At 47.7% G+C, this 22186-nt stretch overlaps 1 protein-coding gene across 2 annotated transcripts in view; it reads right to left on the bottom strand.

Annotated features, from left to right (window-relative positions):
* Window positions 1–22186, bottom strand: part of KANK4 (KN motif and ankyrin repeat domains 4) — a 68375-nt gene that overhangs the window by 28496 nt on the left and 17693 nt on the right. The window contains exons 1-2 of one of the 2 annotated variants that reach the window (XM_045999779.1): window positions 8652–8749; window positions 2662–2749 (exon numbers count right to left, since the gene is read on the bottom strand). In XM_045999779.1, the coding sequence (XP_045855735.1) occupies window positions 2662–2677 (16 nt within the window). In that variant the 5' untranslated portion in view covers window positions 2678–2749; window positions 8652–8749. Of the gene's footprint in view, window positions 1–2661; window positions 2750–8651; window positions 8750–22186 lie in introns of those variants that run through there. The other variant, XM_045999716.1, reaches the window with a different exon arrangement.

The following is a 22186-nucleotide window of genomic DNA, read 5'->3' as shown; positions in this document are numbered from 1 at the left end:
TCTGTGAGACCGAGCGCTATCCAGGATGATGGTTTTCATAGGTGCTTTCCTGAGTTAGTCCTATGGGATTATCTCTCTCTCTCTCTCTCTCTCTCACACACACGCACGCACACACGCACACACAGCTGCTCCACCTACCACCCACCACTGGGTTCCTTCTCTTCCTCCAGTGTAGAAGGAATGCTGGACCTTGAACGAGGGAGTTGATCTGGTACGCCAGCAGACCTGTGCTCACATTTGGCTCCGCTCCTCTCAATTCTACCTGGTGACAGGTGTAAGGAGCTCAGAATTCCAGGCGTTGGGCCAGGGCAAGAATTAACGAAAAGGACTGTTTCTGCTCAAAATGAGCTACTGATCGGATAAACAGACACATAGCCACACTGGCTGGATTTGAATCTTGGCTTTCTCATTCCCTACTTCTGTGATTCTGGGCAGATTATTGAATTTCCCTATGCCTCAGTTTCTCCATTTGTAGCATGCTGATGATAACACCTAACTGACAGGATTGTTGTGGTTGTTAGCATGAATGTGATAGTGAGGACATGGCGCAGGTACTCAAGAAAGGCAAGATGGGCTCATTCTGAGTGGGGCAGGGGGGGATTTGCTGAGGGTGTGCTCATTCTTTGGAATATTTAGCTCTCGTGTTAGAATGACAGCCTCGGGGCACCTGGATGGCTTAGTCATTAAGTGTCTGTCTTCGGTTCAGGTCATGATCCCAAAGTCCTGGGATCGAGCCCCACATTGGATCCCCGCTCTGCTGGAAGCCTGCTTCACCCTCTCCCACTCCCCCTGCTTGTGTACCCTCTTCCTGTCTCTCTCTCTGTCAAATAAATAAAATCTTAAAAAAAAAAAAAAAAGAATGACAGCCTCAAGAATCCAAGATGATAATTCTGGAGGAACTGGGAAAATGAGTCAGGGGAGAAAAAGAGTAAGATAACATAGGCTCAGAGCTATGTAAGGTTCCCTACAGAGTCTTGGTCCAAAAGGATGCCAGCTAACTAGACCCTTGGAAATGACCTGCAAACACAGTCATGAGCCTAAGACTCACACACAGACGCAAGAAGGGGAAGTAGAAGGGGCCAATGGAAGGAAGGAGATGCCACAGTGATTACCTTGAGGAAGACTGTGAAATTCAGCAGGTGAGCTAATGAATCAGAAGTATTTAATGTGAGAAAGAAAAGTCCAAAAGACTACACTTGGTTTCTGAAGGAAACAGAAAAAACAGAAACTATAGAGAAAGTGGCCAAAAACACAGCTGGAAGGAAGGGGAATTTAATGAGCCTCTTCAGAGGCCAAGGCAGCCATGGAAGCTTTTCTCTCTCCTGCCTTTATTTCGTGAGGCGGTGGTGCCGGAAGGGAGGGGTACCTTTCTTGAGCTAGCTGTGGGTAATCACGTGGAGGAGCCGAGGTTGCTGAGCAGGGACAAATGAGGCAGGCAGGAATGACAGGCCCCCGGGGCATGAAAGGAATTAGCTGCTGTTCGGTGGGACCACTTCCATGAAAAGGCAGCTCTCTGGGGAGAAAGGCAGACTCTCAAAATATACAGGGACTACATTTGGAAAGAAGGAAGGGGCAGGGCTGGGGCTGCTGTCTGGTCCCTGAGTCCTGGGCTGGTGAAGGGCCATGTGGTTCAGGGGGATGATGGGCACTCCTGTTTCCCTGACATTTGGTGATCTGGAAAGAGTATTTCACTAGAAGTTAGGATACTGGGGCAGGGGTGGGTGGGTTGCCCCGCTGCAGCAGTCAATGAAGCATGCAACTCTTGATGTCAAGGTTATGGGTTTGAGCCCTGTCTTGGGTGTAGAGATTACTTAAAACTTTAAAAAAGAAGAAGAAGAGGAAGTCAGGAGATCAGGGTCTAGTCTATGACCTTCAGCAAGTTTCCTGGGCAGGGAATGAGGGGAATATTTGTGAAAAGAGTTGTTGTTGTGTTACATAGTTATTACTCAACAACTTTGAACCCTTCTGTTACCATGGGGATAGACTCCAGCTACCTGCTGGGTGATGAAAAACACATGGCCAATCACCACCTGTGCCTGGGTGACATGGAGTTGGCCAACAGACATTTAAGTGTGGCTGTTCTACACCATCCAGCCAGGTCGCCCAGAAGACCACAAACTCATGAAGAGGCGCAGCAAGTATCAGCCAGGCTGGCCCAGACCAGAAAAATGGCCCAGACAACCCACAGAATCTTTCCAGAAATAGTAAATGTCTTTAAGTCAATCAATTTTTGAGTGGTTTGTTACACAGCAAAGCTAACTGATACATGAGGAGACCAAGACTCAGAGGAGTAAATAACAGGGAGAGTCACCCAGATATACACAGAGGCTCTTTCGCCGTACTGTGTCTCTCTCAGACCTCAAGTTCCTCATCCTGAAAATGAGAGTAGTGAGTGAGAGTATCCTGCTCCCTTCTTGATGCTTGGAAGAGATGAGAAAACTGTCTAGTGATGACGGAAGTCTGACATAACCACAAGGCTTCATTTGTACCCGCTACTACTTCTCTTGTTCATACCTGAAATACGTAGTTTGGGTCTCCTGGCACTGTGTGGGGAATGTCTCTTGTGAGCCTCCCTTAGGCTGTTTCTAGGATCTGTGGTAGCAATCCCCTTGCAACCCAAGTGCTCCCTTTAGACCAGGTAATACAGAGCAGCCTGCCTACCATCTGTCTTCTCCATCTTAGGGAATGCAGACTGTCAGTCTCTCAGGCACTCTTCATCCGATAAGTCTGTACAACCCACTGAAGAGCCCTGAAAGAAAGAAGGACAGTTAGCATAAATAGGGAAGCAGTATCATCCCGAAGAACTCCCATCCCTGTCTTCCTCTCAGGGTTGCCCAGGAGCTCCACATTCCTCCTAGAGTATGTCCAATCCCAGGCATGTCTTCAAAGGATATTAGCGATGGTCAACACCAAAGAAAGTATTTGGCCCAGTCCCCTCACTTAGCAGATGGAAGAAACTGAGGCTAGAGGTTAACTGGTCTGTGCAGGGCCTCTCAGCATTCTAGTGCAGGGGGCAGAGCCGGCTCCAGAGCTCTGCCAACTAGCACAGTACTCCTTCCACAACATCCAAAGCTGTAATCTACTCCCCTCCATCGTGGTGAAAGAATTCTAATCCATTTTGGGGGAAGAAACTGGAATCAGAGTACCTATAAATGATCTGTGACATCCCAGTCAGATTCAAAACAGGAGTGAGATCATCGCAAACACAAGCACCGAGGAGGCACTGATACTTAGAGGTGACGCCTAACCTTGGGTAGGGCAGGGCAAGGTCAAGCTCGGTGCTCCAAAGATATCAGGAACTATTCAAGCAGAAGACTGTCCTGACTGAATTAGGATACCTTGAGGTCTGATCATAAATTCTCCCCAAAGTTTTAATCCCAGGACTCTTTCTTCAAACGGTAAACAACCTGGCACCTGCCCCCATTATAATAAATCACCCAGGAAATTGTCTTTTTATGATTGTAACTCCACACACATCCAAACAGTGAGTTATCTGACACCTCAGCAGTGGACGCAGGGTCGTTTCAGGAATTCCAGTGTGCCTGACAATGAATTCCGGACCAGAAAAGCGTACCGGGGAGAAGGGAAGGATTGGGGGAAACTGGGAGTAAGAGATGGATGAGGGGTGGTCTCCAACAGCCGGGGGTGGAAAACAGGAGAACAAATACTTAAACTGGGAAAGAGGGCTGAGAAGTATGTGGCCCACCAAACAAGAGGACGTCTCAAGTTTGCCTGGCAAAATTTCACGTGGCCTCTCTCTGTGAGCGCTCCAAACCACAATGCATGCAGCTGCCAGAGGGGCCTTTCCCTCTGCAGGTGTGACAGAGCCTGGAAGGGCAGCCTGGTTTCCAGGTGCAGAAACACTCCTTGCAGAGGGAATGCCAACACAAAGTACCTCACTTACTTTGGGGGCAACAAGTACTTGAGTTTGGAAACAGCATAGAGCTGGAGGAGAGAGATGTTGGGGAGAAGGAGGGCAAGTGTGGCTGCTAAAGAGGCAGCAAGTAGAGAGATCTGGAAGGTTCTAACCTGAGGTGAGGGAAGTCCGCCTTTGCTAGAAAGAAAAGGTTCTGAAACCACCTAAGTGTCCTTCCGTGAATGAAAGGGTGAAGAAAGTGTGGTAAATACATACAATGCAAAACTGTCCGGGCCATGACAAAGAAGGAAATCTTGGCCGTTTGTGACAACATGCATGGATCCTGAGAGCTCTGTGCTAAGTGAAGTAAGTCAGACAGAGAGAGGCAAATACCATATGGTCTTACTTGTTGGTAGAATCTAAAAACACCCAGTTTCATAGATACGGAGAACAGACTGGTGGCTGTCAGAGGCAGGGTGTTGCGGGGTGGGTGAAATGGGGGATGGCGGTCAAAAGGTACAAACTTCCAGTCATAGGGATGTAATGTACAGCATGGCGACTGTAGTCAATAATACTGTATTGGATATTTAAAAGTTAATAGAATGGATCTTTAAAAGTCTTCATCATAAGCATGATATATATATATGGAGAAAGAGAGAGAGAGAATATCACTCAGCCATCAAAAAGAATGACATCTTGCCATTTACAATATGGATGGATCTAGAGGGTATAATGCTAAGTGAAATAACTCAGTCAGAGAAAAACAAATACCATATGATTTCCCTCATATGTGGAATTTAAGAAACCAAACAAACAAAGAAAAAAAAGAGACAAACGAAAAACAGACTCTTAACTATAGAGATCAAACAGATGGTTGCCAGAGGGGAGAGGGGTGGGGGGATGGGCGAAACAGATAAAGGGGGTTAAGAGCACACTTACCAGGATGAGAGCTCAGTAATGGTTAGAATTGTTGAATCACTATATGGTACACCTGAAACTAATATAATACTGTATGTTAATTAGATGGGAATTTTAAAAAAGTTCTCATCATAAAAATAGTTTGTAACTAAAAAAAAGGATAGTTTGTATAGTTTGTAACTATGTAACTATGGGGTCATGTAGTTCATAACTATGGGGACAGATATTAACCAGACTTTTCGTGGAAGCCATTTCACAATATATACAAATGCCAAGTCATTATTTTGCACACCTAAAACCAATACAGTATTATATGTTATTATGTCTCAATTATCTCCATTAAAAAATAAGGATAATTTTTTAAAAAAGAAGAAGAAAGAAAGGCAAGAGAAGCAGAGGACACTATGCCTGATAATGCCGCAGGTCTGCCGTCTGCAGTCAGTGGGGGAGCCTCCCAGATGCTGGCAGAAGAAGAAGGGTGAGGACACGAAGCCTAAGCTCGGCCCCTAAGCCTGTCTCCATCATCATGGTTTCTCCTCTCCCTTCTGCTCCCTTCCTCCTCCTACCCTGTATCATTACTGAGCAACAGGCAGCGTTCAGAGCAATTGACATGCTCGAATTCTCCCATGCAATCTTCACTGTAACCCCAAGGAGATTATTACTATTGTTCCCAGTTTTCAGATAGGGAGACTGAGGCCGAGAGAGTTTCCAGGCCTGCCAAAGTTACATCACAAGCAGGTGTCGGACCAGGATTTGCCCTCAAGTCTAGCCTACAAGTCTAGCCTACTCCAGTCATGTCTTGGGAAGTGATCTGTAAACATTTGCCCAGCCCGTATGCTGTGACTGATCCCTAGCTCTCTTGGGGGTGGGAGAGGGAGGGGGAGCAGGAAGTGTTCTTGACTTCGATGCTTCTCTGCTTCTGCCACAAGTATGTGCAAAAGGCCTTCTCGGACAGATAAGGAGAACTACACTCTTGAAGCCTCTTGGCCAAAGGTGTGTGTGACCTGCTTTTTCAAGACGGCACACTAAGCCACGGGCTCCTTCTAAGCAAGAGAGGGCCACCTAGATGCAAGAGGGATCTTTGACACAAACTCACCATCACCTCGGAGAGTTCAGTCACACTTACTGCCTTTGGTCTGAGTTAGGATTCAACCCTTAATGTTGGATCCTAGGGTCAGATAATTATGCCACACATGTTTGGTCAAACTTCACTGAAAAGAACTCTACAGAGGGGCACCTGGATGTCGGTTAAGTCGGTTAAGCGCTGGACTCTTAGTTTCAGCTTGGGTCATGATCTCAGGGTTGTGGGTTCGAGTCCCGCATCAGGCTCTGCATTCAGTGGGGAGTCTGATTGAAGTCTCTCCCTCGGCTGCTGCCCCAGACTCTCAAATAAATAAAAAATCTTTTTTTTTAAAGATTTTATTTATTCATTTGACAGACAGAGGTCAAAAATAGGCAGAGAGGCAGGCAGAGAGAGAGGAAAGGAAGCAGGCTCCCTGCTGAGCAGAGAGTCTGATGTGGGGCTCGATCCCAGGACTCTGAGATCATGACCTGAGCCGAAGGCAGAGGCTTTAACCCACTGAGCCACCCAGGCGCCTCATAAATTAAAAAAATCTTGAAAAAAAAAACTCTAAGGAGATTTCTAATAGTTCTCTTAGACTTGCTTGAATATTACTATAATCAGTCATTTCTGAGGTTACAGAAATTAAGTGCAGCTGACACCCAGCTCTCTGAAGAATAGAGCACAGCAAGCTTCCACGGGAAAGGTCTAGACACAGGAAAGGAAGGAGGGAACTGTCATGCCCATATCCTGCCACTGCCAGCCTCACCCATCAAGCCTCCTCCTGCACTTTGGCCACAAAATGATGGCCCTGGGGGTGGACATCTTAGAACTGAGCTAAGGGTGTATTTTTTGATGTGATTTGGTGAGTGGAATTGAAGAAAAATTGCCACATCACCACATGCTACTTTGAAATGCACCAGAATACGAAAATGAGCTTTGTTGGGCAGAATTCCCCTTTCAAATGGAATTTTGCAACCTTCTGAAGCACTAAAAATTTTGACATAAAGCAACTCATTACTCAGTGCTGTTAAGTTGTATTTGGTATTCAGAACCTTACAATACCTGGTGGTGTTATGTAATTTTTAATTTGTCGATAACCTATCTAAGGATCAAGAATGCCCAGTTCAGGTGGCTCAGTGGATTAAGCCTCTGCCTTTGGCTCAGGTCATGATCTCAGGGTCCTGGGATCGAGCCCCGTATCGGGCTCTCTGCTCAGCAGGGAGCCTGCTTCCCCCTCTCTCTCTGCCTGCCTCTCTGCCTACTTGTGATCTCTGTCTGTCAAATAAATAAAAGATTAAAAAAAAAAAAAAAAAGAATGCCTAGTTCAGTCCCAGCCTCTCTCATTAGCTCATCATATTCTAGATGTTTCAAGTAAATACAGCTTTCTCTCTCGAGCTCTTCTCCCCTCCTACTCTGTAAGCTTGTGAAGGTCAGAATTCCTGCCGGACTCATCTCTGTCCCCTTCACCCCCCACCTCCACACCCCCACATCCTAACATGTGGCAGACACTCAGTTCACAGTAGCATCTCCGAGTTACAAAAAGAGACATTGAAGACACAAAGAGGCTCTATGGCCAATCCAAAGTTACCTAGTTAACTAGGGGTAGGACAGTTTGCATGACTTCATCCCTCCACACTACCTCTCAAAGCAAAGGGGTGGTGAAGGGATGGTGACTGAGACTGCCCGTTCAGAATCCCCCCAAAGAGGGGCACCTGGGTGGCTCAATGGGTTAAGCCTCTGCCTTCAGCTTAGGTCATGATCTCAGGGTCCTGGGATCCCCCCCACATCAGGCTCTCTGTTCAGCAGGGAGCCTGCTTCCCTTCCTCTCTCTTTGCCTGCCTCTCTGCCTACTTGTAATCTCTCTCTGTCAAATAAGCAAATAAAATCTTTACCAAAAAAAAAAAAAAATCCACCAAAGAGGCAGTTACTCCAAAAGCCCGTGTGTAACTATCAGGCCACATTAGGAACAGCTTGGTTTCCCTCAGTCAGCCCAACTCCTGCAGTGTAGACCTACACCCTCTCCCTCTCCACAGTTAACTCCTTTTATGATGCCATTTACAATCTCATTCCTAACCTCAAATACAAAGAAACCTTCCTTTACTTAGTCCTGAAACTGAAACCTAGTTCTGTACTTTTCGTCTCTTCAAACCTCTCTTTATTCTGCAATAATAAAAATGCCGTATTTCATCCTAGAACAGGCCACATGCCAAAATAAATAGCACCTTGGATTTCCTTGAAAAGAAAGCTTGGCTCCAAGCACAGCCGTATTGCCACGATAATTCTTGGAGAATTCAACCTTACAAAGTCAAATATTTAGCAAGGTAGTGCACGGAACAGCAGCCCGGTCAATCCCTGCACGATCACTCGCAAAGACAAAGCATTCTTTCCAAAAGAAGCCCCCCCCCCCCCAAATTACCCGTACTTCTTATGGATCCTGCCAAAATAATGAGCGCTTCCTGTTTCCCCATTCCGGGGCCCCACGCCTCCCAGTGTAAATGTCCCCCGTGTGGAGAAGCAGGAGAAGCAGATTGCTGCTTAATGTCTGGAGGGGCTGGAGCCCAGGCACCCAGAAAGGGAAGCTGCACTCCTAAAATTTATTCTGCCTATGGAGTTCTCCAGCCGACTCACTTTCCACCGACCCAGGAGACAAAGAGATAACTCCTTCACCGTAAATGACACACGAGCACAACCTCATTAACTCCGTTCTCACATTTTTCGGCAAGTGTCTGTCATTTTCGCCTGCAATGCAGCAGTGGAATCTGGAGCTTCGTGAAGAAGGGAAAACTGTCGGGAGGAAAGCTGTAGCCACATTACCTTGCCTTGGCATCCTCCCCCTGCCATCGCCTGGAGTGAGAGGAGTCGACTCCCTGCGGAAAGCGAGGTGCTGGCTGCTGGACCAGAGCTGACTGCTTGGCTCCGGAGTTCAGCACAGCAGCACTGGCTTCCCAGCTGTTAAAGGATTTGGTCAGGTGATCCGTGACCTTGCTGGAGAAGCAAATACTGACTTCCTTTTCACTCCCGGGAAGAGGGGAGTAGGGTCGGGCAGGAATTCAGTGCTCAATAAGCTGATACCCGATCTTGCAGGAAGAGGAAGAAAGCTCAAATCCTTCACTGGAAAGTTAGTTCTCAGAGCTAGTGCCACAGCTAACGACACCGAAACAGCACACACCATCCTCCTGCCACTGCCCCAACTCTGGGAGCTTCTCCGAGGGGTCATAATTAATTACGCTTGTCCTTCTCTCTCCCTGCAGCTCAGGTGGCTCATTAATAAAATTGCTCCTAATGAAGACATGGAAATTGTCCTTAGGATTTGAAATCCTGCAGGGGTGCATCTCTTTCTTCCAGACTCTATTTAGAAACTTCCCCCTCCACCCACCTCCTGGGGTCCCACAACCACGCAAAGCTTCCAAAGCTTCCACAAGCAGTCCCAGGGCCGGTCGCCCTGGTCAGTCACTGGAAGTCTACTGGGGCAGAGCAGGAAGATGATACAATGCTGAGTGAGATCCAGACTAGACTGGCAGCTCCGGCTTCCTGCCACTCTAACCAGTCTGATGCCCCAGGACCAAAATGCACCCTATTTTAGCAGCAAGAGAAAAGCAAGGAGATACCTACTACAAGGATCCAGCCCTGGGCAGGTCTCTAACTGCAGCATGGACCGGTGAGTTCAGAAGGGCAGGTGCAGGAGCCAGCCAGAAGGCAGCTGTGGAGGAGGACACAGAGTGTCTCAGAGTGTCTCAGGCACGTGCTGGGAAGAGTCTGGGCCAAATCACTGCAGCCACAGCTCTCTCTGAAGCAGAGGCAGGTGGGAGGGTTGTGCTCAGAGGTTCCAAGCTCTCCAAATCCAGCACCACGGCTGGACGTGGGGTAGGTGTGGTCAAAAGGAGCCAGGAGAGCATCTGGGTTTTTGGAAACAGTCTTAGCAAAAAGACGACAGGGATGTCATCCCCTTTGCCTTCCCTGAGCCCTCGCCAAATGAGGCTGTCCTGGGAGGTGAAACTCCAACAGTGAGACATGTCAAAGCAGCTCTGACCTTCACAGGCACAGCCTGTCGAGATGTGCTTCAAAGACCAGGGCAGATTCCTGCCTAACCCACAATGCGGTTGATGCCAGAGCTGAGTGTCACCCTGAAATGCTGCCTGCCTCCAGTCCAATACACTTGGAAAGCACTTGATATCCTGCGTCCCCTGTATCCTCAAACCAGCTCAAGGCAGCCAGATGGGGACGATCACCTCCATTGTATAGGTGAAGAAAATGAAACAGACTCTGTGACTTCTCTTGGCTCACCCTAGAGGGCATGTGGATTAAAATGAGTATTCTTGGATTAGAATTCTGTGTTTTTCCTACTACACTGGATCACACTCCTTATTTTCCTGGAAAGATTCTAGGGCATCTTGTTCAAGAGGGAGGTCAAGAGACTTCCCAAAGGGCACAGGTAGATGGAAGTACAAGGCTATGGGATAGCAGCATACACTTTTCTCAACTGCTCAAAGTATTTTTCTGTGTTAACTGAGTTCACAGATCAGATCGTCAGAATTTAAAAAAAATATATCAGAAATATACCTTGAACCCTGAGGTTATATGGAAAAATATACCAAGGAGCAAGCTGTCCCTCTGATGGATTAAAATGATCATTGACCATCCCCCCTCCAAACTGGCCAGAGAACGGCTCGAGGCATGTGCTACTTCCCCAGGACACTGGGAGAAGAAAAGCTTTCCATGTCACCGGGTCCCATGACTTGTCAGCCACCCCTCCCCTCTGGTTCATCTCTGTGTTGGAGACAAGCACTCTGTTTTCCTCTCCCAGGAATAAATTCTTCCCCATCCAATATGGAGATGAGAGGTTTATTTCCAGACCTAATGCTCTTCTTGCGAGACCCAGCATTCTTCCCAGAGCCCTGGCCCGTTCCTGCCCCTCCTCCAAGCTCCACTCAGCATCTGCTCAAGAGCAGCGGCTAGTCTTCCTGCTTCCACGGCTGTCTGCCCTCGACTACGGCGGGTGCCTCTCGAATTCTAATTGCTGCTCTGTGTCTCTGTCCCTGACCAGCATCGCAGGCTGGATGCCACGTCAGGTGTGTGAAACTGAACTTATCCACAACACTGATGGCTCTAAACACAGGTGACCTTTCCAGATACTTCCTTAAGTACCAAGAGAGTGCTTCTGCTTCTCGTCAGATTAAAAAAGAAGAAGAAAAAGAAAAAGAGGCCAGCTGAATGAGGGAAGGAAATACTAGTCCCCCAGCAGTGCTGGTCAGCTTGGTTCAGATGCCAGGACAGAAGACCCACAAGGAAAAGATGACACACACCCCGAACCTCTTAGTCTTCCCTCCTTCTTTCAGACCTCCTTCTGGGGAGAAGGAGCCCCCCCTGAGATGTTGGGACAGACGCTGTGCTGACTGCTATGTGTCTCAGAGGAGGACAGAGTCTTCTGTCTTTCAGACCTTTCTAATTTGTCCACCATGCTCATTTCCCTCCGGAGTCAGGCAGGGAGGTGAGCACAACCAGGAATGTTGCTCTCCATTTTCCAGATGAGGAAACAAAGCTCGTTCCCCACAACAGCACAAAGCTAACAAAAGGCAAAGCCTCAACCCAAACTCGGATTTTCGGTCTCGCAGTCCAGTACCCTTTCGTTGCAGCCACGCAGGCTGCAGAGAGCCTGCCGGTGAGTGCAGCAGACACACGAGATGCCCGGATGCAAGCTTCAGGGTTGGTGCTGTCCCCGCAGAAGGTGGCTTCACATTTAAGGAAGGTCTTCATGGAAATCCCCAACGCTCTCTAGGGGGGTGTGCTTCTTGTGGGAGGACCCCCTCCATGCTTGCCCTGTGTTGGAACCTGGCACGCCCCCACCCCTAGGCCTCACTCGGACAGAGGTCTTAAGATAGTAGCCGTCTTAGGTGAGCCACCAAGCCACCCAGTTCTGCCACCGGCTGTGCAGATTCCCTGGGACCACACGCATTTATCCACAAGAACTTCTCTGGCAGGAAGCACTTGGCTGAGGGGATACTGATTCCTTTTGCAGTTTAGAAACTTCCAGCTTCTGGCCCGGATCCCGTTTGCCCCACTATGGGAAAAGAGTGGACTCTCCAAGGCAAGAGGGAAGAGGGGATGAAACTATCTGAAGAATGTGCCTTTTATCTAAGCAGTCCCTTAGGCTTTTGCACTTTGCTCAGGAAGGTCAGCTCTTTGGCAGCGGGTGTGATGACCCAGGGTCAAGGAAGAGCAGGCTATTAGGTACGCCTGAAACAGAGGCTCTCGGAGAGGGCTGGCCCGGCCACGGCCACTCTGACCCAACACTGTTCAAACGGACGGAGAAGCTGGGGGTACAGCAGTCCCAGGAGGCTCGGACTGGCTAGAGCAGTCCAGGGGGAATCAGCTGTTCTCAAGACCGACCCTTTAAAGCGGGTGAGAATTTCTCAGGGCAGAAATAAGGCCAGTTGCAGGGAGAAGGGAGGCTGCACTAACCGGTGAAAAGTGTTCCCCAGAGAAAATGGAAGGCATCGGGGACCCCGGGAAAAAGACCCTCCCAGAATGCTCTCAGTCCTTGACCCAAACGCACTGTCAAATCCACATACCAAGATACCCAGGAGGAAGGAGCACGAGCGAGCAACTCAAGAGAAGAAGAGAAACTGATGGTCAATTTTTGAAAGATTTCTAACCGCCGGAATTAATCAAAAAGCAGCTAGATAACATCTAAATACAGTACTCTCTGTTGACGCTACACTGTGCCAGGTACCCTAGGTCCATTCCAAACACCATCCAGTTTAATTCGCACAGTAACCCTATGAAGCGGTCCTGTGATTCCCATTAGCTGAGGCTCAGTGCAGTGAGTTGCCCGGGTATCGGCACTACCCGCCGTCAGATTCGAATTCAGTGTGCGCACCGTGCTTCTGTGCTACAACACAGACTTACAAGTATGGGGGTGGGGTGGATGGTAGCCCTGTCTTTTTTAAAGAACCACCTTTGGTGTTGATAAGGCTTTAATGAGAAGGGGACCACACCCCCCCCGCCCCGGAAGATTGCCGCAGAATCCCGGCAGCCGCCGCCAGCGGTGCTGCTGCGGCACCGACACCTCACCGTATCTCCCGCCGCACTGCCCGCCTCTTCACTGCACGGGCGTTGTTTGGGCCCAAGCGCGCAGGCAACTGCCAAATCAAACACAACCAAATAAAACGGTGAAGCAAGAAGATGAAAACATCACAGAGACATGTGATGTCTTTTCTTGTTCTAAAAAATGACTATCATGATACATTCTTGGAAAATAAAAACATTAACTATTTGTGGATGGAAAAGGTGGGAAATCACCATAATCTCACCACCTCATGTCCCACTACTTTGTATATCTTAACGTAATCAAAGAGCAAGTTCTGTGGTGGTTAAGAGTCTGGACTCCACACCGAGAAGCCACAGCTGGAATCCCAGTTCTGCCACTGGCTGTGCAACCTTGAACAAATTGCTTGACCTCTCTGTGCCTCAGCGGCCTCATTTGTAAAGTAGGAAGAGTCATACACCCTACATGTCATGGAGGATGAAATGTGATGATATATATCAGCCACTCAGAACCCAGGCTGGTGTACAGGCTGTGTTCAACAAATAATAAATACATTAGCTATTAATATAATAATATAAATTCAATGGCAAATTTGATTTTATATTTAGAATTCCATCACCTACCCATTTAAAAAATGCAGTCATACCTGCTTCCTAATGATTACTGTAAATGGCTATGCAAGACCCCCCTGACTTAGGCCTTATGATCCACACTCACTCCCTCCTGGAGGGCATTCCACCTCATCTTTAACTCTCCCTCCAATGCCACCAAATCAGGCAGCCTGACAGGTGGGCCTCCGGGCAGGTCTCCGGGAAGACCCCAATTTCAGGTGGCTGGAACCCAGCTGCCACATATGATGAATGGTTAAGAGCGCACAGACTTTGAGGTAAGACAGACCAGGTTCAAATCCTGGCTCTGTGACCTTGACCAAATTTCCTTATTCAGCTAAGTACGTGGTTGTGAGGGCCACGTGAGAGAAGTGTGTAAAGTGTTTGTGCCAATGCTCTGCACATAATAAGTCAAGAAACGTTAGCTATGATTCCTTTGTAAACCCACACTGGTTTTTTTTTTAAAGATTTTATTTATTTGACAGAGAGAGATCACAAGTAGACAGAGAGAGAGAGAGAGGGAAGCAGGCTCCCCGCTGAGCAGAGAGCCCGATGCGGGACTCGATCCCAGGACCCCGAGATCATGACCCGAGCCGAAGGCAGCGGCTTAACCCACTGAGCCACCCAGGCGCCCCAACCCACACTGTTTTAAGTGAGGGAAGGGCAGATATTGTTTTTGATTTATCACCCTATTCTGAACAGTTTGATATGATAGAAACTCAACAAAAATGTGTTGAATCAGTGAATATATAAATCTATGAATGAATGGATGGATCACAGAAACTGTCAGAGCTGGAAAGGATTTTTTAAAATAGCTTTATTTGGATGTAGTCCACATGCCATACAATTTACTCAGTTAAATTGGACGATTCAATAGTTGTAGTACAGATTTGTGCAAACATTGCCATCACCTAATTTTTAAAATTGTGTTAAAATACATGTACAGGGGCGCATGGGTGGATCGGTCGGTTAAGCCTCTGTCTGGGATTGCATCGGGCTCCTTGCTCAGCGGGGAGCCTGCTTCTCTCCCTCTGCCTGCTGTTCCCCATTTGTGCACACACACTCTCTCTGACACATAAATAGGTAAAATCTTTAAAAAATAAAATAGGGGCGCCTGGGTGGCTCAGTCATTAAGCATCTGCCTTCGGCTCAGGTCCTGATCCCAGGATGCTGAGATCAAGCCCCGCTCCCTGCTCAGTGGGTGGGAAGCCTGTTTCCCACTCTCCTTGCTTGCGTTCCCTCTCTTGCTGTCTCTCTCTGTGTCAAATAAATAAAATCTTTTTAAAACAATAAAAATAAATGATAAAATAAAATACATATACATAAGCTAAAACTTATCATTTTAACCAATTGTAAGTGCAGAATTCAATGACGTTAAATACATTTGTAATGTTTTGTCACCATCGCCACTATATATACCCCGAAAGTTTTCATCTCCAACATAAACTCTGTGACCCATTAAACAGTTACTCCCCATTCCCTCTTGCCCTGGTAACATCTATGCCACTTTCTGTCTCTATGAATTTGCCTTTTCTTGGTACCTCCTATAAATGGAATCATACAGTATCTGTCCTTCCGTGTCTGGCTTATTTCATTTAGCGTGTCTTCAAGGTCCATCCAACGCTTAGCATATAGCAAAACTTCATTCCTTCTTATGGTTGAATATTATTCCATTGTATGTATGTAGCATATTTTGTTCATCCATTCATCCATCAATGAACACTTGGGTTACTTCCATCTTTTAGCTACTGTGAATAATGCTCCTGTGAACACTGGTATACAAATATCTATTCAAGTCCCTGCTTGCATTTAGGAGTGAAATTGCTCGGTCATATGGTAATTCTATTTTTAGCTTTTTGAAGAACCACCAAACTGTTTTCCAGGGCAGCAGCACCATTTCATGTTCCCACCAGCAATGCATAATGGTTCCAATTTCTCCACATCTTCACTAACATCTGGGGGTTTTTTTTCCCCATTAAAAAAAAAGTTATTTTAACATCCTAGCAAGTGTGGTAGGTGTGAAGTGTCATCTCCTAGTGGTTTTGATATTTACTGACCTAATGCCAATGACCGTTGAGCATCTTTTTTAATGTCCTTACTGGCCATTCGTATACCTTCTTTGGAGAAATGTCTATTCAAGTCCTTTGCCCCTTTTTGAATTGGCGAAATTGTTTTTGCTGTAGTTGAGCTGTAAGAGAGCTTTCTGGATATTAACCCCTTATGAAGTATGTGACTGGCAAGTATTTTCTCCCATTGTGTAGGATGTCTTGTTGCTTTCTTGCTGGTATCCTTTGATGCACAAAGGTTACTCATTTTGATGAAGTTCGATTTATCTGAATTTTCTTTCGTTCCCTGTGCTTTGGTCTCGGATCCATGAAATCGCTGTCAAATTCACTGTCCTGAAGATATTCCTCAGTGCTTTCTTTCAGAAGTTTTATAGCTTTATCTTTAAGGTTGAGGACTTTGATATACTTCGAGGTCATTTGTGTATGCAGTTTAAGGTTAAGGTCCGGCTTTATTCTTTTGCATATGAATATTCAGTTTTCCTAGCACCAGTTACTGAAAAGACCACAACCTCATTTCATAACGTTTTCATCACTCCAAAAAGAAATTCCATACGGGAGATCTCCATTTTCTAGGGAACTAGAAACATAAGTGAGTTATTGAGCGTTAATAAACCTCGGTGTTCACAAACAAAAATTAGTTCATTACAAGAGTTTACTGAGAACATTAACTCTCTGTTCTACAAAGAAGTGTGACCTCCATCCCTCTCCAAATAGCGCTGCAGGACTCCTGTGTGTGCACAGAGGCCGAAAACTGGAATTCCCGCAATTCTCTGGAGGGTGCTTTGTTATTAATACAGAAGACATTTGTTGCATTTCTGGGCTCACCAACACTTTGTGAACACCCTTCCTATGCCTGGGTTATTTCCTTCCTTAGCCGTCGCACCCCCCCCCCCCCAAGGCTGAAACCAGGATTTGCGGAGCCAGGCCCCTTCAGAGTTAGGACTCAGGCATGGGACCTGAGCTCCGCAGGGTAGAGGCAGACCTCAAATTAGAAGAAAGTGCCCGGGAAAAGGAAGGGCTGCAAGCAAGCGATCGTGGAGAGGGTGGTGGCGTAACTTGATGTCCTTTACTGAATTCCCCTTCCACCGAAGCTTGCTGGAATGGGTTCTGCTCTTTGCAACTCTGCAGCCTCAGCATTGGCTTGGTTTTTAATTGCGTCTATTCTGTTCATTTATGTCACTTGTAGATTACTTTCCAGAGTTTCTGTGGATTTTGTCGTGGGTCTTTGCTGCCTGACCACGCTGCTGCTTTTTCGCTTTGTTTTTCATCCTCTGCTATTGCGAATTCTTTCCCACTGCAGAGTAGGAGCCCATGGGCTCTGTGGGCCACGTGGTCTTGCCCTTGGCCAAACTGGGCCATAGTCAAGAGAGCTTGGGAACCACAGCTCGGAGTAAACCAAGGAATTCAGCCTCACCTCCTCCCTCCTGGGTCATCTCAGTGAAAGCATCTTGAGGGTAGGAGCAGACACACCTTCCATGGAGCACCCAGCCTCTCCGGGCAGCCTCTGCTCTGAGCATCATTGTCCCTGGTCAGAATCCAGGGGGGGCCTTCACAGACAGCTGCCTGGCTTAGGAACCGAGGCTGCAGGTGCAGACACTTTGGGGCTTGCGTGGGCTGTGGCATCTGCCTCCTGGGTTGGGAGAAAGATTTATCTTGGCACAGCCTGCACATTCAGGAAAGTCAGTTAAACCAAACTGAGCCTGATAAGTAATCTCCAGACACCTGGGTGGAACCAGAGCTGTTTCCAGACTTTTCATGCGAGTTGAAAGGCTTTTCATTCTTGCCCAAGGTCCCCGCCTGCCCCTCCAGCAGGCCCTGTCTAAGGAAGAGCAGTAGGCCTCTGTGATGTGGGTCAGACAGGGATGAGGGGAACCCAGCCTTGGCTGCATGCAGCTGGATAAACGCTGTGCATCCTCAGAGATGAGCCAGAGAGAGGCAGTGAGAGAGGAAGGACTCTAGAAACTTCTATCCATTTCAACGTTTCCTTGAAGAAGATGGACTCTGTATGAGTCCAGTGCAGCATCGGCAGTACACAGAAAGGTCATATCTTGTTCTGGTTGGGTTTTGCTTTATTTTAGTGTGGGGGAAGTCACTAAGAAATGGTGCCTCCCAAATTCACATCCCACGTTTGTATCGCCCACAGCAGCTCAAAGATGTCACAAAATGGTCGGGTATTTGGAGCACAGCACAGGCAGGCTTTTGTAATTAACTCTAACAACAAATAAAATAAAGATGCTCACATCTTTTCTTCTAGCCCAACTATGGGTGTTTTTGTTTTGTTTTGTTTTTTTAAGGCAAGGCCTCTCTTTCCTGCTTCTGAGTCTGCAGGTAGCAAGTGTTCCATCACCCCTGCTGACTGTCTGCTGCCGGGAGCAGAAAAACCAGACATGACCTGGGACATCATCTTCATTTACTAATGGGGAAACTAAGCCTCAGCGTCTTGTCCATACCATACAGCAGGGCAAAGGTCAGATTCTCTTTTCTAGACTCCTGATGGAGTGCTTTCCTTTATAAACCTCCTGCGGATGGCCATGGTCTGCCATGTGGAGGATACCAAACTGATTCCACTGGTTTCTTTAAAAAACAGTGTGGCTGGCATCCCCAGGTGAAATGTGGGATAACGGCATTATTATGGTGAAGTCGGTGAAGACAGCCACCTTTGCCGGCAGCCACCAGCCACAGGGAAAGTATGATGCGTAGCAGTCGGAATAATCACCAACACCTATTAACCACCTAATCTGTACGCGTCCTTATTCCTCCCCACTCAGCCCTGGAAGAACCCCGTCAGGACTCCCCTGTAGACGAGGCAAAGATGGTCACCTCATGGCCCGGCCTCCGCTCAGTGGTTGTGTTCAAAGGAACGGCAGTTAAGTCGGAAAAAATGAATTGGAGGCAACCCAAACCTTCGCTGCAGTCTCTGGAGAAAACACCAAAGGGGAAGTGCATTCTTAGCATGAGGCAAAGTCTGAAAATTGTCCTTCCCTCTCTCTGCTCTTCTCAGCATCTATTTCCAGCAAAACAACTGTTTCAGAAGCACTGTGCTCTGTTCTCCATCCTCTCTTATGGAAACGCTTCCACCTGGTTCTTCACTCATTCACCACCCTCACACCTGGCATCTGCTCACCCATCGTCTGCCAGTCTCTCTCTCCCTCCCTCACCAGGAATCTCAGGACTGGCTCCATTTGTCCAGGGCTTTCTTATCACTGGGCGACCCCAATCTGCATCCCCAGGGGCAAGAGCCAAGAAAACTCTGTCAAATATTTTCTTAGAAGGGAACTACTTGAAGTCTCCACAAGCAGTGAAGTTTTGAATAGTCACGTGCTGACATTTGTAATTCCTGGACACACCCATTGTACAGATCACCAAACTGAGGCATCATCAGAATAATTATATTGTCAGTACTATCAATAATAATTATTACTAGCCAGATGTTATCTGATATTGTGTGAATGATAACTTATTTAATTTCACATGGAGTACAGTAGGTAGGCGCTCCTATATCCTTTTCACAGATGACAGGTTTGGGGCACAAAGCTAGGAAGCGGCAGCACCGGCGTTCAGATCGAGGTGTGTCTAACTCTAGAGAGCAAGTTCTTGACCCCAATGTTCTCTGCCTTTAAGATTCTAGTTCTGGGGGCGCCTGGGTGGCTCGGTGGGTTAGAGCCTCTGCCTTTGGCTCGGGTCGTGATCCCAGGGTTCTGGGATCGAGCCCCACATCGGGCTCTCTGCTCTGCGGACAGCCTGTTTCCTCCTCTCTCTCTCTGCCTGCCTCTCTGCCTACTTGTGATCTATCTGTCAAATAAATAAATAAAATCTTAAAAAAAAAAAAGATTCTAGTTCTGTAGTTGTCTATGAAGCAAGTTGCCAATGGAGCTTAAATAGAAAAGGAAGGAACCAGATAAAAGGATTTAGCAAGTGAAAGACTCTACACATTAAACTGCATCACCAGCCATGCTCCTTAAATATCAGATGATTGCTGAAAATATAAACCACATTGTTTGGTCATGCAGCAGGTCTAGACATAAAATAAATTTATTTGCAAAGGAATAAGCTAAGGAATGCTGTGACTTTCTAATTAACTTAAAATTATTTAATCAATATGACACAATTACTTTTCAAATAATCTTTGAAACTTCTAAGGAGTCTTGAGGTGTTTAATTGCTTTTTAACTCGATAGCAGTGGTCCAGTTACACAGATACCAGTTTTAGAGAAAAAGCTCTTTGCAGATCTAGCACTCTGTCAAAATCTACATTAGAAAGATATTTTCAGGCTAGATACAAGGGTTTGCCTTTTTTTTTTTTTAAGATTTTTATTTATTTGACAGAGATACAGAGAGAGAGGGAACACAAGCAGGGGGAGTGGGAGAGGGAGAAGCAGGCTTCCTGCTGAGCAGGGAGCCCGATGTGATGCGGGGCTCCATCTAGTACACTGGGATCATGACCTGAGCTGAAGGCAGCCACTTAACAACCGAGCCACCCAGGCACCCAGATACAAGGGTTTTTTATTACAAATTAAACTTCTCTGCTGTTCACCTGGGCATGGTGAAGGGGAGTGGGTGCACATTGTGGGCGCTGCAGTGGCTGATGTAGGAATGTATGGGTCTTGCCTAAAACAACTTGTTGATGGGCCAGTTCCTCCCAAAGCAGGGAGATGGCTGCTGCCAGTGACTCTGTGAGGACTCAATCCAGCCCAGATTTCCTCTAATGGCTCCAACAGCTATACACCACGAGCCATCTTGGGCTAAGACCCGAGCCAGGAGTTTGTCTGGATCCCACCAAATCTGCTACCCCTACTCCGAGGAAGCCCTGAACTGAAAATCATAAATGCGCAGGGAACAAACAGAATCTCGGGGGGGGGGGGCAGGGCTCTGCATTTTAACCAGCCCTCGAGGTGATTTTGATGTGCACCAGAGTTGACAGTCCTGCTCTCACCTAGCCCGAAAAACCTTTGGTGAACCGTAGTTCAACGCATCCTCAAGCTGTATTGTACAAGTGTTTCTCCAAATATTGTTAAATGCAGATGCTGATTCAGTAGGTATGGGGAGGGGCGTGAGGACCTGCATTTCCACCTCCCTCTCGGTAGACGCTGGTGCCGCTGGTCCCAGCCACAAGGAGCTGGGCATGTGATTGGGGGGGGGGGTTCTGTGTGGTTGGGAAGGGATGGCAGGGGAGCCCAACAGACCTTGGCATGATTCCCAGCTCCCATGCTTATAAGCTTGGTGACCCTGACCATGTCACTGTACCTCTTTTAACCAGTTTCCTTTAGCTCTGAAAGGGTATAAAATAGTACTCTCCACTCTGTAAGGCTGTCCAGGTGGCAACATGCCTAACAGCACTTAGCATGTAGAAAACACTCAAACAGAAACTGTGGTTGCTTTTGTTTTTGAGGGAAGGAGGCAACTAGTAAGTGCTTAATAATTGCTCATTGTTATTATCTATTGAGGGGCCTGTGGTATGGTAGGCACTGGGTCACGCAGTGCACCACTATCTCTTCCTTCTCCCAAACACTCCGTGTGCAAGATCAGGTGTTATCTGCTCTGGTTTGCAGATCAGGAAGCCAAAGCCCAGTGAATGGCAGAGCTCGGGTTGAACTTAGGTCTACCCACCTAAGTTTCTAACCACCCAGGCTGTGGCATGCTTCTGGCCATGCTCATCTGCAAGGGCTGAGTCAAGGGAAGGGTGATGGGCCGTAACTCAGGGCTCTGCGAGGAGGTACACTGCCGGACTGGGCTGCAGAGGCGGAGAACAGGCAGGGCGAACAGAGCCCTCAAAGCGGGGATGCTGACCCACAGAGGGACGTCAGGCTTGAGAGGATGTGGACACGTAGCGAGTGATCAGGAACAGGGTCTAACAGGGACAAGGACGGACTCCCTGGTGCCTCATACGGGGCCGACCCATAGCAGTGCTCCTCAAAGCTCTAGTCATCGAATGAATGAATTGATGGATTAATAGATTCATGGAGATTTTTCAAGGCGGCGACTGATTTGAAATTGGTGGGCAGGATGTGTTGGAGAGAGAGAGAGCTTTTCACTTCTGGACTTTCCTTCTTTAAAAAGGGAGCAGTTTAAAATAGAAGAACAACAGGAATATTTCCCTTGGAGTGCAGCCAGAGCACACAATGCCTCCTTTTCTTCCCAGGGCAGAAGGCGTTTGGGGCCCAGCCCTGCGGCGGGTGTGTGCAGCCCGGAGCCTGCCCGCCTGACACCCTTACCCACTTGTGCTCTGGGCACAGAACCCCCTGCCAGCCAAGCCCAACACACATGCCTCCTTCCCCGCAGCCCGCTGCCACGCGTGGTTTCCACCACCTCTGCTGCTAACCCCCCTCCCCCGGGACCAAAGTGAGGCCCTCTTGGTCAAGTCTCCCCACTACTGTCTGGAGACAAGAGACAGGAGAGACAGATGCCTCCTCAATCATCCTGTCACCTTCGTGGGGCACAGGGGGGCAAGGTATGACGTGAAGGAGTCCAGCAGCTCGAGGGAAGCGAGGGGAGCCCTGCTGTTCAGAGACTGGCCTCTACAGATGCTGTTCGGTTGGCCATTCATCAGAAATCATTGTTTAGGCACAGGGTTAGGTTCTGGGGATCCACGGATGAGTAAGACAGGGCATAATGATCCCTTAAGAAACTCACA

This window comes from Meles meles, chromosome 1, assembly GCF_922984935.1.
Source record: "Meles meles chromosome 1, mMelMel3.1 paternal haplotype, whole genome shotgun sequence".
Lineage (NCBI taxonomy): Eukaryota > Metazoa > Chordata > Mammalia > Carnivora > Mustelidae > Meles > Meles meles.
The sequence above is the reverse complement of the archived record's forward strand: the minus strand, read 5'-3'. Positions and strand labels throughout refer to the sequence as shown.